This window comes from Myotis yumanensis, unplaced genomic scaffold (assembly GCF_028538775.1).
Source record: "Myotis yumanensis isolate MYYU_CA2020_CCGP unplaced genomic scaffold, mMyoYum1.0.hap1 SCAF_17, whole genome shotgun sequence".
In the NCBI taxonomy this organism is placed as follows: domain Eukaryota; kingdom Metazoa; phylum Chordata; class Mammalia; order Chiroptera; family Vespertilionidae; genus Myotis; species Myotis yumanensis.
This window is the reverse complement of record NW_027223768.1, coordinates 23,465,436-23,479,581: the sequence shown is the minus strand read 5'-3', so window position 1 is coordinate 23,479,581 and position 14,146 is coordinate 23,465,436. Positions and strand designations below refer to the sequence as shown.

Here is a 14,146-nt window from a genome sequence, read left to right as displayed (position 1 = left end):
TGTCACAGGAGGCAGGGAGGTGGGCTGGAGTGGAGCAGGAAGAGCAGCCAGCAGCGATGGGGGCGACAGCCAGGGTTGGCGTGAGCGATGCCCCCTGCTGACAGCAGCTCACTCATCTGAACACAGAGCCCTGCTGCCCATGCCGAGGCCCCTCTGCCGGATCCTAAGGGCACTCGGTGCAGTCAGAGCATCGGTGGACACTCACTGAACACTTACTCAGCTCTGGGGAAACGTGCCTGATGCGGGAGGCGGAATGGCATTTCGATAGGGAAGAGGACAGAGGAACCTAACAGACAACAACCAGTGGGGGACCTTGGGAAAAGCCAGATGAGGGCTACTAACATTGGATCCGGGGGAGAGGGCTCAGCGGAAAGGTCTCCTCTCCTTTGAATTTCTCAGGGACAGTCAGGGAAGACTTGGTGGAGGAGGAGAAGCCAAAGTTTTAGAGGAAACACTGAGTTCAGGCAATTCAACGAGCATGGATACAAGACCGGGAACGATGCAAATGAAAGGTACAAAGTGGCCAGGCCGAGAGGCGGTCTGATCTGCACAGCGGGCAGCGGAAGAGGAAGCTTCGCCGGTCTGCAGCAGGTGAGTGGTTGTCACAAGATGGTCTGAATGATCATGTGACACCACAGTGCTTCCTATGTGCCATCTCATCTCAATTCTCACAACTCGATGAGGTGGGTGCCATCATCACCCTCATTTTACAGGTAGAGAAATGAAGGCTTCGAGGTGAAGTAAAGTCACACAGGGAGGAAAGGTGGGACCCGGATTCCTAACCCTTGGTATCGCACCTCTAGCACAGAAACCATTTTTTTCAAACAAGATCTTCCTCAGAACCGCTTACAAAATGCATATCACTTACAAACATGGACACCTTCTGGCATAAAAGTTTTTAACATAAATATGTTTATAATGATAATAGAAAACATTTATTTGATGTAGCATCAATCACTCCAAATATGAGGATGTTTTTAGGAAGGGAGAACATGTGAAGCCGGGGTGAGAGGTGACTGTTGCGAGTCCCGAATCAGCTTTGGCATCCGGTTTACTTCTGTATTTTGTTTTAGCTTCACGGTACTGAAAAAACCCTGAATCACACAAAAGAGCTAGAGTGTGCTCACTTATATCACTTGATGTGAGCAAACAAGCTCAGGCCTGACTTTTTTAAAAGACTAACACAGACTACACATTGTCTAATCAATAGCACATTGACACCAAGTTCAAATGAAGGCGGAGATAACAAAGAAGCTTTAGAACAAGGTCTGCACGGAACAGAATGAAGCCGCATGACCATGGGTGGTCTCCAGGGGCGAGAATTTGGTCTCTACCACATGGATTATGTGTGACTTTTTAAATTAGGGTGGCTTTCTTTTTGCAATGTTCTACTTCCTCAATTCTAAGGTATACCTTTCTTCACAGCGGAAGGTTTTAGAGCTCAAATATAGGCGTGTATAACATGCAGAATGTAGTAGGGTTTTTGTGCTGTTATTAAATTTGTAGTAGGTCTTATCAGGGCTGTCTATCTTGGATTCAAGGAAATGGGGCAGTAAAAAGATCTATTTCGAAAACAGAATTTGAGACAAATGTTGTAGAAGCCACAAAGCCATCTACGGATCTCAGCCGGCAAGTCCCCTGCTCAGGGCAAAGGGCAGTGACCTGGGGATGGGAGATGGGAGAAAGAGAGACCCAGAGGGCAAGGGATGATGGCAATGCCAGTGGGCCTTGGCCCTCTTCCCTGAGATACCCCTGCGCATCCGTCACTTTATATTAGACAAATACTGAATCCAGTTTGACCTCATGGAGACCCGTCCAGTGGGACAGGGGCCAGGGCGAAGGCTCTTTCTTCAGTATTTTCTCCACTTTGCTACCCAACTTGCCCTCCCCAAGCCTGGTAATGAAGGTCACGTGGAACAGTGGCTCTCAAACGTCAGTGGCCTCAGAATTACAGGGAGCTTGTTACAAACACAGGGTCCTTCTTCCTCCTGTGGGGCTGATGGTTCCTCAGATCCAGGAAAAGCCCAGGAATCTGCAATTACACTGATTGCTTCCAAGCGATTCTCAGATGGGCCACACGGAAAGGGCTCAATAAATACTTTTCCAGAGAATGATAAATTGAGGGGAAAATGAACAGAGACCTCTTAGCTTGCCCAGTGTGCCAGCGATAGGCACGGTGCCATCCCTGTCTGGCTGAGATTCTGTAAGGATTTGGGTTCCAGAGTGATCCAGTGGAAAGTGTCTGAAACAGCCACTGAGTCACCAACGCACCACTTCAGTCCATTTCTGCCCTTGAATCCTAAGGCCTGGTGTCGACTCAAAACAGAGAGATTATGGCCTGAGACCGCATGACACGTCAGGCACCCGAGGCCTCTGGTCTCAGATCAGAAATTAAACTGCATATTAGAGTGGGCCAAAGAAAGGAGCCCTGAGCCAGCCTGATGGCTCTGCTCAGACCCGACTTGGAGGCTGGCCTGGTGCGTGGTGTGAAATTCAGGCACCCGATCAGGAGGCAAACTTAGCATATTTGGAATAAGCCCCAAACACGACGGCCTCTCCGGTTTGAGGAATTATTAAGATGGATAGGAAAGAGTAGGAATAATTTCAGGGCGGAGGCAGCTATCCATGGAAAAACATGTGTGAAGGAGAAAAAGAAAACCACAGTTTCTTCCCGCGGGGGGAGGACTGTGGTCCAGGCTCCCGGCCCAGCAGGGTTGAGAGAGAGGACAAGTAATTAACATGGAGAACAGGCTGCCAGAGGCAGCAGCAGAAGCTGCAAACGTAAATGTGTTTAATAAAGATGTAGACAGACACCCCGAGGAGGAAGACACCATGACAGAGGACAATGCCTGCGAGGAACATGGGTGAGCCTGGTGGGCGTCAGCCCCCAAATGTTCCCCCAGGTTAGTGTTCGGAACCGGGCTGGAGCCAGGCGCCCAGGAGTGCCACCTTGGAGGGCTCGGGAGGTGTGCGGACCGTTCTGGGCACAGCTTACTCTGCACCTGGGCACACACTCACCTCGTTCATTCACTTTGCACACTCATTCTGCTTCTGCTGGAGGCAGTCTGAGCAGATTAGAAATCCGAACATTTGGTTTCAGAACTCACTTCCCACTTCCTCTGTGCAATAAGACAGGTTTCTCAACTTACTCCACAGATGGAATTTGTCCAGGAGATTCAAGAATAATATTTCCAAAAGGGCCTGCAATCCAGTTGATTCTACTCCCTTTCCACGTTCTCTGCCCCAAGCCCACTGCCATGCTAAGAGCCCAGCCTGGACCCTCTGGCACGTTGTTGCACTCCCCTGGCAAGAACATTCTGGTTAAAGCCAACTCTCCATCTACGTCCTGCCTGAACCTCAGTGGCCAAATGTGGCCGGAGGCAAACACATCGCAATCCCCGGTCTCACTGTAACCTCGTCACCCCTAACCCCCAGTGGGCCCTGAATACTGGACGGCATCATATCCCCCCTCCACTTACTCCCTCACTCTCCTAGAAAACGATTTCACACCTTCTCCTCAAACTTTCAACATCCTCCTCCTCTCACCCTCCACTAAAGTCCTTACTTCCTATTTCACTGAGAAAATAGAAGCACCAGGAGAATTTCCACAAGCTACCATCCCCAGGTCTGCATGCCAACGCCGCAACCCTGTGCCTTCCCTCCGGGCTGTGATAAAGTGTGGAGCTCTGCGCAAGCCCAGCCCTCCACGCGGGCTCTGACGGCTCAAGCCCATCCCTTGTCATCTGCTTTAGTAGGTGGCTCCACCAGCTGCCTATCCTCTCCTTCATCATCAGTGATTTTTGATCTTGAAGGATTTCTCAGTAAATGAATGGCATTTCCCCCTACCCCATTTTCTCTGCTTCCCTTTCAACCAAATTCAACACAAAGGTCTGTACTCGCTGTTTCCAAACCTTTTTAAAACCTTCTCCAATCAGGTATCAAGCCTTCAACTCCACTCAAACCGCTCCTGGTCCCTGAAGGCGGTTCCTCAGCTGTCATTGTGTGTGAGCCATTGGCAGCATTTGACTCCGGTATCACCTCTGTCTCCTCTTTCCTGAAGCCCTTTTTGCATTTGGCCTCCAGGTTGGCACACTCCCCAACTTTTGCCTCTCCTCCCTACTGTTCCTTCTCCACCTCCTCCCTGATAACTCCTCAACTCACCAACATATTAACCTTGAATTTCACTTCTGGACCCTCTTCTCTCCCAATAGTTACAGATTCACTTCCTTTCTGTCTTATCCAGTCTTGTGACTTTCAATACCATCTACACACTGAAAACTCCTGCCTAGACTTCTACCCTCGTCTCGTTTATTCAACTCCCTCCTGACACCACCACATCACGAGCATCGCAAATTCTTCATTCATGTCCAAACTCAGGTCTTAATCTTGCTCCCAACCTACATCACTTCTCAGCCTTCATGGGGAAAGGGGACAGACTAACTTCCAGGATCCACCTGTCAGCCCCTCTGTGTATAAGGCAAGTCACAGATGAACAGACACTAGTAGCAGATTCCAAGGGTCACCTGTATGGCAGGGTCCCAGACTCCTGCAGGGACACGGGAACAGGGCAGTGCAGACAGGAACGTGGGGAAAGAAAAGCCTATTCTAGAGCACGGCTGATCCTGGACACAGGAATCTACACATTTTTACGAACCATATTCCTGATCTGACGTCAGCTTGTGCACTTACTGCTCTAGCACCATAGGATGATGGGAGGCTCCGGCCCCCTATTTGTCAAGTGAGTTTTACATAAGTTCTGTTCCCGGGACATGTGGAGGAGGTGGGCAAGGGGGACTGAGCAAAGATGTGCAAACACACTCCCTGGTCTTATGGGCCCCAGAACCAGCGGCGTTCTCTGTAGATACCATAAAACCAGAGAAGCTTCCGAAGTTGGAGATGGCATTTTCTTCATCAATCTCGGACATAGTATTACTCTTAGGCATGCCACACATAAGCAAAATGTCAACGAGGCAAAAGTGAGTCGCTGTTCACCATTTAACAAATATTAACCATGTGCAGCTGGGAGAAGGCAACTTAAAGGAGAGCCATAGGCATGTTACAGACCAAAGGACTCCTGAGGACTCAGGAAGACTCTCGGAAAGCATCCAGACTACAGTTGCCTCTTCTTGCCAAAAGCCAGTAAAAGCTATAAAAATCTCTTCCACCCCAGCAGCATGGAGCGTCCCGGGCAGTCATAACAGATGCAGCTGGCATACCTGCATCGCTGGAGAAACAGCAGGTCTCCAAGAAATGTCTGTATCTGCATAAGTTTATCAACACCAAGTGAGGAGAGAAATAGCTCGAGCTACAGAAATACAGGTGAAAAACTACTGGACTTTAAGAGCCCAGATGAGAGGAAATGTGAACAGAGACTGGAAACCTCTGCAACCTGTACGTGTCCTCATAACACAAACAGCAGATGACACACACCCAGGATGACAACAGATAAATAAGACCAGAATCAGGAGAAAGCCAGTTCTCGAAGTCCCATCTGGCCCAGGTGATGAGGGTTAGAAGCCAATTCCTGAGCCATGGTCCCATCTGTAGAGGGAACAGCATAGATTGGAGAGAACATATTGTATTGGCGAAGGAACCCCTATCCAGATTAGGAGAAATACCTGAATTAAACTAGTAAGAAGAGGGGAGACTTTGCAAGTTGAGGAGACTTTTGTTTGGAGAGATAGTCAAAACAGGAAGAAGCAGCCAGCGGAACCACACACTGCTTTGCATTCTTCCTACCACAAGAGGAGAGGGAAGCCAAGAATACAGTTGGAGTTTGACCAAGCGGAGTGGAAATTTTGGTAGAGACTAGCTTGAGCATGGAGGACTCGGGTTGCCATGGCAATGAGAACCTTCCTGCCCCTTTTACAATAATGCATTATAAGGAGAAAGCTTCATGCAAATGAAGTTAAGAGTAATCACTGGCAGGGCACCACAAGGTCACGGGAGGCATTTAGGAAGTCTGTGCAGCAGATAAGCGATGCAAACACAGAAAAGCACTTAAGTTGTATATGAAAAGGTTAGGCTGAGTCCACATGCTTGCCAGAGCTTCTATGTACAGAGTAAACTTGAAGGCTCTCCTACTGGTCTGGGCATAATTGGCGCCAATAAATCTCCCATATTTGTTGCTGCCAGTGAATAGAAGAGGTGCTGGACCAGGAACTAGGGGCTCCCCTTTTCCTTGTGGCCGGTACGAGGAAATAGCAGCTGGATGCATTGAGTCTTCCTAGAAAGGGTGGCAGAAAAGAGACATCAAGCTACATTTGTACCTTACGGTGATGGTGGTGGTGATAATGGCACAGTGAGCAGTTTCTGGATCTGTAGAAACATACATATATAGGCATGTATTTATAATACTAAGTTGACGAGTTGTTCATTGTTCATTCCATGGTGTGCAACCAGTTCTAATACATATGCAAAATGTTGTCATTACAAAGCTCTTAGTTGATATTAAAAGAAGAAAACTACACAGGTAGTGTTGACATGGACTACCAGAATCTGCGATTTTCAGCCAAGATCCCAGGCATCTCTCATCTCACACTTTCTTTCAATGGGCAAGAGCTCACTGAAAGGACTGGTAGGTAAATTAGCCTGTACTATTTAAGTCATTTTTCTCCCACTCCCTGACCCTCTTTCCTGTCCAAGCTGAATAGATGAATTTGGGGAAATTAAAAGCTTGCATGATATAAATTAAAAGCCCTGTGCCCACCACTAGGAAGGGTCCAGTACGCTGAACCTGCTGCCCCAGGAGCAGACAACCTAACTCCAGAGCATGTGTCTGCTCCTAGCAGAACACACCTCCTGGGGCTGCTTCACACCCCAGTTCCCTGCTCAGATGAAGCCCAGCCTTTGCTGGCCCTCTCTTCCCAGGGAGCCCGACTTGGTCCTTTTACCACTGGCTGAAAACAGGTGCCCTTTCCATCCAACTTCTCCTGAATCAAGGTGTAGTCATCCCCCTCACTATGGCCATCGCCCCTGCTGTGGACTCCTGGCTCCGTGCCCTGCCCCTAGATCCAAGGCTTTGGAAAGTGATGTCATCTCAAAGTGGACATGAGGTCATTCTGCCCATGAGCAGCCAGCAGCTTTTTGGAAACTAGCCCTACAGCTCAACTAGCTCCCTCGACCCTGGATCTAGTCATGGGGTGGCAGGAGGCATTCAGTACAATGAAGTTCAACGGCTGATGGCTGGCTGGGAGCCCATGAGTGACAGGTTTCAGAGAATCTGCAGCTTGACCTCCTTCTCCCCACTTCCTTGGTGGCACAAAACTATAGATGAGAGCAGGGTTAGTCGGTCTGTGTGACCTCCATACATATGTTGGGTAGATAACTAGGGAGAAATGGGAATGTGAAGAGAGCACCATGAGAACAGGGATCATGGTACTCGTTTTCTCCCTGTTTTCCTAATTCCTCAGCATAGTGCTTGCAATGTAGTAGATGCTCACTTAATATGTGTTTAATGAATGAACAAAGAAACTAATAGAAGTGATGAGTGTTTCTTCATCTGTGTTCCTGCCTGTCTCAATATCCTCTGAGCCTTGGCTCTGGAGGACCAACAGGTCACGCCTGTATCTCCAAAAGCAACACTTCTCCTTTCAGGCTTTCCATGCATTTATCACATCACTTAGGTGAGTCTACACATATAATTGAATTACATCACTCCCAAAGCCCCACAAATGACACCCGCCACTGTGGGGCCAGTGCTGTCATTCCCAGAGGCGCCTGGCTGATCTGAGTGACATGGCCTCAAGACATCCTTCACATCTCCAATGAGGAGTGACAGCACTCATCCATCTTGCCTTCCTCCCCTCCTTCCTGCCACCCCACCCGAGCTGGCGAGAATCCCAGAGTGTCCTCAAGGTCTTTCTAGGTCACACGTAACCCCTGGGCTTGCTGGGCATAAGCTGGTCCCGGGGACTTCTTCACTGTCCTTTCGACCTCTAGCTCAACCGCCTGTGACTCCTTTTCTGCCAGCTCCATCCTGCCTTGCTCGGCCTGTATGGGGCTGGATCCGGGTGATGGATGGACATTCACTAAGCACCTACTTTACAGGCTTTATGCAAACCCCGGCTCCTCGGGCACTACAATCTGGTGGAGTCTCTCCTGAGATTGAACATTTCCTTTCCCTCCAGTACAGGTTATGCCCAGAGCACCTTCTAAAGGGGCTTTACATAAGCCACACTCTGCCCCACCTAAAACATTCTATGCAATGAAACTAGGTTAAAGGAAACAGAGGGCAGCTTAGGGTAAAGGCAGCTGTGGGAATGCAGGTAAGAGGAATGAGTGTTCCAAAGGTACCTGACTGCGGGTGGGCTGGCTGGCTGCATATGAGGGTACAGACCTTTGTAAGCACCTACTCACAAAGGCAACCTGCCCAAATGGCTTTGCCCACCCAGGCTCCTCGGGCATCAAATCGCACCCACCCCGGACCCTATCTTACTTTATTTTATTTTTTTTTAATATATTTTATTGATTTTTTACAGAGAGGAGGGGAGAAGGATAGAGAGTTAGAAACATCGATGAGAGAGAAACATCTATCAGCTGCCTCCTGCAGACCCCCTACTGGGGATATGCCCGCAACCAAGGTACATGCCCTTGACCGGAATCAAACCCGGGACCCTTCAGTCTGCAGGCCGACGCTCTATCCACTGAGCCAAACCGGCTAGGGCTCCCTGTCTTACTTTAGAACTCAGACCTGCACCGCGCCTTTCAGTGGTCACCTGCCTACCTTCTGGCCCCATGCAGGAATCCTAACATCCCTGACAGCCGGTCAGTTGTCTTGTGTGTCCACTCAGAACCTTCCCAACATGTCCGATCATATGACTCATGAGGGGCACTTGTAAAAAGCTCACCAACTATTCACACCCTGCATAGAAAGGGCCTGCGCATCTGAATATTTCACCAGCATCCCTAGTGAGTCTTACCGTGAGTCTTACAATTAAGTACGTTTCTTATGTGCCTGTAATGCAGCGGTTCTTGACGGTGGCTGAATGTTAGAATCAGCTAGGAAGCTTTAGAAAAAAAAAAATCAATGACAGGCCTTTACCCCTAGCTATTCTTATTTAATTTGTCTGGAGTGGAGCCCAGGGGGTGTAAATTTTTAAAGCTCCCAGCTGATTCCAAAGTGCAGCCAGGGTTAAGAACTACGGCAATATCTTTCCAGACCAATGGTAAGTTCTTGGAAGACAGTAACCAAGAAATATGTACCCCTTGGTACCCCTTACCGAACCCCACCACCACATCAAACCTGTTACAGAACATACTCCATAACTGCTGAGTTGATCTGATTTAACTAGCTGTTCATCCATCCAATACGCGTTGTAATTTCCTGTATTAAGAAACTGTGTACTTCCACTCAGCAAGGGGCCAGAAAATGGAGGCTAAGATTTCCCATGATTGAGTACACACACACACACACACACACACACACACACAGAGGCACACACGCTTGCACACATGCAGGCAGATCCCCAACCATCCCTTTCCCCAGACGAACCAGCCCAAACAATGCAGAAGCCTCATGCCCCAATTCTGTCCTCTGCCCCCACCCCTCGCCAGCTCTACTCACATTGTACAGCACGGTGGTCCACCCTTCCATGGTGATGCACTGGAAGACAGTCAGCACAGCAAAGAGGATGTTATCAAACTGGGTGATCCCGTCGTTGGGGCCGATCCAGTCCCTGCATTCATAACCAGCTGGGCAGCCCTGCACGCCACACGGGTGAGGGGGGTCGAATCCTTCTAGAATACCTGCACGCACATGTGGAGGGTGGGGAACAAACCACATGGGTATTTAGCATGAGCTGGAAATGACCTCAGGAAGCCACAAGCATGCAACTCGATCTCCCACAGAAAGGTGTGTCCTTCGTTGTCTCAGGCTCCCTCCCATCTCTGGCCTCTCTACACCTCACACTCCGCATACCACGTGTTCAACCCGGTGTTTCTCAACCTCCTCTGAAAATGGAGTCATTCCTGCACATGGCGCACCTACTCTTCGCGGGCCACAGTCTCTAACGTCACCTGCATACCAGAAATTTACAGGACGGGGTCACACAGAAAGGTCTGAAGTGAAGGCAGAATCTCACTGATTTTCTAAACCTCAGACTCTAGGATAGATCCTGAGTTCTTTCTGGGTCTCTTGGGGACCATCATAAGCTACAGTCCCCTTGGTGAGTCTTAACTCTTTTTATTTTTCTGGTCTAAATTCCTGGTCTTGAATAAAACACAAAAATCAGAAATCAAAATCCAAGTGTAAGGTGTCCTTTAAAGATTCTATTCATAAAAAAAACCAAAAAACAGTACCTAATTGGGCTCCTTCAACCTCTCCCCATCCTCTTTCCTCCTAGGGCACGCTACTCAACTTGCCAAGAACAATGAGATACAAAGAGATAAGAATTTGGAGTCTGGGTACCCCACCAGTCCCCAAGGCCCTCTGCCAAGCCAAGCTCAGAGCTGCCTCAGTCCCTCCACACTGTGTGTGGGTCACAGCAGAGAGGGAGGAAGGTCATGAGATGGACCACGAAGGAAACACATCTCCATGGAACTCCTAAGTCTCCCAGGCCTGTGGGCTGAAGAGGCCACTGGACACAGGGTCTTTCTTCAGACAGACAGTTTCTGACAGCCTCCCGATAGCCTTCTACCATGCATGGGGGAGCTGAGGCCTCCTGTTTGACCTCCTCCAACTGTAAACCTAGGAGGTTATTAGCTTTGCAATCTCAACAGGGATGTTTAGTCTGGGCTGGTTGGGCCTCAAAAGATCTGCTGACTAGGAAGTTTCTGGTTCTCTTTGTAGGGTTGGAATAGAACATACTTTTCCAAGCTGTCTCTCATTAAGGCCCTGAAATGACCAGTGACCCGAGGGGAGAAGAAGGGAAGAAGCAGGAGACAGTCTAGGAACGCACCTGAATTGTTCATGAAGCATGCGCGGTGCAGCTTCCCGCTGTAGAACTCCAAGCCGATGATAGCGAACATCAGGATGGCGAAGAAGAGCAGGAGTCCGATCTGCAGAAGGGGCACCATGGCCTTCATGATGGACTTCAACACGATCTGCAGGCCTGGAAGGAAGGAAAGAGGATGACAAATGGAGCCTCACTTGGCACCCCTGCCAGCGTGGGCTCAGTCTCCCCTCTCCCAGGAGGAGGAGGGCAAGTGGTGCAGGGAAAAGAACCATTGGTCCTGAAATGGCAAAGACCGTCTGCAAAGGGATAACCAGGACAAGTCAAGTCAAAACTGCCTTCCCGACTTCCCCCACGGATCAGTCCCTTCCTCCTCCTCACCCTGACCTTGTACACGCCTATCGCCCTTCATTTATTCCACCCGTGTTGTCTTTCAGGCTCCTCTTGTAGGTTACACTCATTATAATGTGCCTGTGGGTCCTCGCCCTGCTGGACTGTGAGTCTTGTGAGAGCAAGGTCAGAGTTCATCTTCCCCATCCTCCTATCTCAGCCCCGGCCATCCCAGCCGCTGCTGTGAGAGCAGACTTAGTGTAACCAGTATTCATCAAATATCTCTGACCCGGAAATTGTACTTCTAGGATTCTAGCCTAAGAAAATAACCAGAGGTGTGAATAAGATCGAAGCAAAAAGGTGTTTGCCCCAGCACTATTCCCAGTTGGGAGGAAAAACTGCAAATAGCCTAAATATCCAGCAACACAGCAATGGCTAAACAAGCCATGACCCCTATGGCAGACTATAACACGGGTTTTAAAATTATATTTTGGAAGAATTTTTAATGTCAGGAAAATTGAATACTTATGGCAGGATCTAAAACTATATGTACAGAAGGATCACAATTATATTTAAAATGTACAGAAAAAAATATACAGAAATGTTAAAAGTTCTTTCTGGCCCGGGATGGTGTGCTCAGCGGTTAGAACATCAGCCCTCGCACCCAAGGGTCTGGGGCAGTGATGGCGAACCTTTTGAGCTCGGCGTGTCAGCATTTTGAAAAACCCTAACTTAACTCTGGTGCCATGTCACATATAGAAATTTTTTTTATATTTGCAACCATAGTAAAACAAAGATTTATATTTTTGATATTTATTTTATATATTTAAATGCCATTTAACAAAGAAAAATCAACCCAAAAAAATGAGTTCGCGTGTCACCTCTGACACGTGTGTCATAGGTTCGCCATCACTGGTCTGGGGTTTGATTCCCAGTTAAGGGCATGTATCTGGGTTGCAGATTCGATTCCCAGCCCCAGTCAGGGCGTGTGTGGAAGGCAACCAATGGATGTTTGTTTTTTTTCTCTCTCTCTCTCTCTCCCTTGCCTGCTTCCCTCCCTTCCACTCTCCCTAAAAAAAAAAATAAGTCAATGGAAAAAAATATCCTCAGGAGAGGATTAACAAAAAAGAAAAAGTTATTTGCTTTTCATTTTCATGTTATATCACTTCATGTATTTTCCCAAGTTTCTATAAAGATCTTTCATTATGTTTAAATCTGAAAAAAAAAAGCTGCTAAGTTTCAAAAAGAAATGTTATGTCCGGTTGTTGCATCCACACTGTTTATTACCAGGGGAGCTAACTCCCAGGAGACACTGTCTCTTATTTACCCCACATTCTCTTAGACGCGGATCAGATGAGGACATGTCAGGGAGTCTATTAGCAGAGTAGAAGGAAGAAAGATGGTGCTTACTGGGTATCCCTGACACAAGCTTCAGGGGCCTCAGGACACGCACGGCCCGGAGGGTCCTCAGGTCCACATGTGTGTTGAAGTGGGTCCCCGCAGTGGCCAGGATGCTGCAGACGGAGACACAGAGGGTCAAGGTTAGCAGGGTCTGGCTCTCTTCCCTGTCCCTGGGGGGAAGCTGGGTTAAAGAAGGATCAGGCGGGAAAGCACACCGAGCTGACGCCAGCTGTGTGTGGGCGCACCTGTGCTGGGGTGAATCACCAGTGGTTCCAAGTGGGATTAAATTTAGCCCCATGGATTTCACTTTGCAAAGAAGGAAAACGTATCATCAGGTCAGAATCCTAGTTCCAAATCATGATCTCCAAATCAAGGTCTCCAGCACCTGCCCCATGCCTGTTCCCTGCACTGCTCTCTGCTCCTTGCAAACCTCCTTCCCTGCTTTCCAATCCACCAAAGCCCTCACATTTTTTATTTCAAAATTTTCTTAGACTCCCCTGTCTCCTATCTCCTTTAGAAAATTCCTCTGGATTAAGTACAATAAAGGAGTAACTCACCCTTCTCCACCTTGACACTTAAATTTAACTAGACAAATCAGTCACACGGATGGGATGCTTATAATTAAGGAATAACTCTACTGGTCCCCATATGGCATATTTATACTTGTTTAGAATCACTGTGTGACCTGGGTTTGGTTTCTTTGCTTCCATTTTTCCACATTTCACAGCCATAGCCTGAGAGAAGTGTGTGTGCGCGCGCACACACACACACACACACACACACACTATAAAAATCCTATTAAATTGTAGACACCAAGTTCCTTGTCTTGAGGAGACAATTTATTTCATATAACCTCATGACACTGCAGATACTTTGGAGAGACAAAGGCACTTAAGTATTAATGGAAAATTCAGCAAAAGGCCCAGAGTCAAGAGAACTGGGTATTAAGTCCTGAACTGGGCAACTTTAGGCAAGTCACTCAACCTCGATGAGGCTCACTAGCCTTGTCTACAGAACGGGGGAGTATCAAGGCCTAGGTATAAAAATAAAATGACAGGGTATTGAATATCAAGAGAGGCCTGTACACTATAATGTGCAAAACAGACATTGCATCCAACACAAACATTAATGAAATTGGTTTTGCAACTCTAATTTTAGCCTTCTCTCTGTGGGATAGTCCCTGACCTCCCTCAGAACCACTCTAGGACAATTTCAGCTATCTGGAACTGTTGGGGGATGAGTCATTTAGAAAAGTGAATTATCTACATAGTCAAAGGGTGCCAAGAATACTTCATTCCACTTAATTATTTTTGGTAGAACCCTCTGAAACATTTCAAGTATTGAAGAAGATACTTGAAGTGCCTTCAGTACTTGAAAGAGAATGTGAATGAAAGGCTTATGCTATACAGTATCTCTAAGAAGCAGATAGAGAGTCCACAGGAACAAAGCACAGAGATCCAGGACATCAGAACCCTGAACAATAACTTTGAAACAGGAAGAGCTGCCCAGCACCAAAGCAGTCT

At 47.9% G+C, this 14,146-nt stretch overlaps 1 protein-coding gene across 1 annotated transcript in view; it reads right to left on the bottom strand.

The window, feature by feature from the left end:
- The window catches only part of CACNA1E (calcium voltage-gated channel subunit alpha1 E), a 383,585-nt gene that overhangs the window by 173,042 nt on the left and 196,397 nt on the right, over positions 1-14,146 (bottom strand). The window contains exons 6-8 of the mRNA XM_070397384.1: positions 12,633-12,736; positions 10,899-11,051; positions 9,566-9,747 (exon numbers count right to left, since the gene is read on the bottom strand). Of these exons, the coding sequence (XP_070253485.1) occupies positions 9,566-9,747; positions 10,899-11,051; positions 12,633-12,736 (439 nt within the window). The remainder of the gene's footprint in view (positions 1-9,565; positions 9,748-10,898; positions 11,052-12,632; positions 12,737-14,146) is intronic.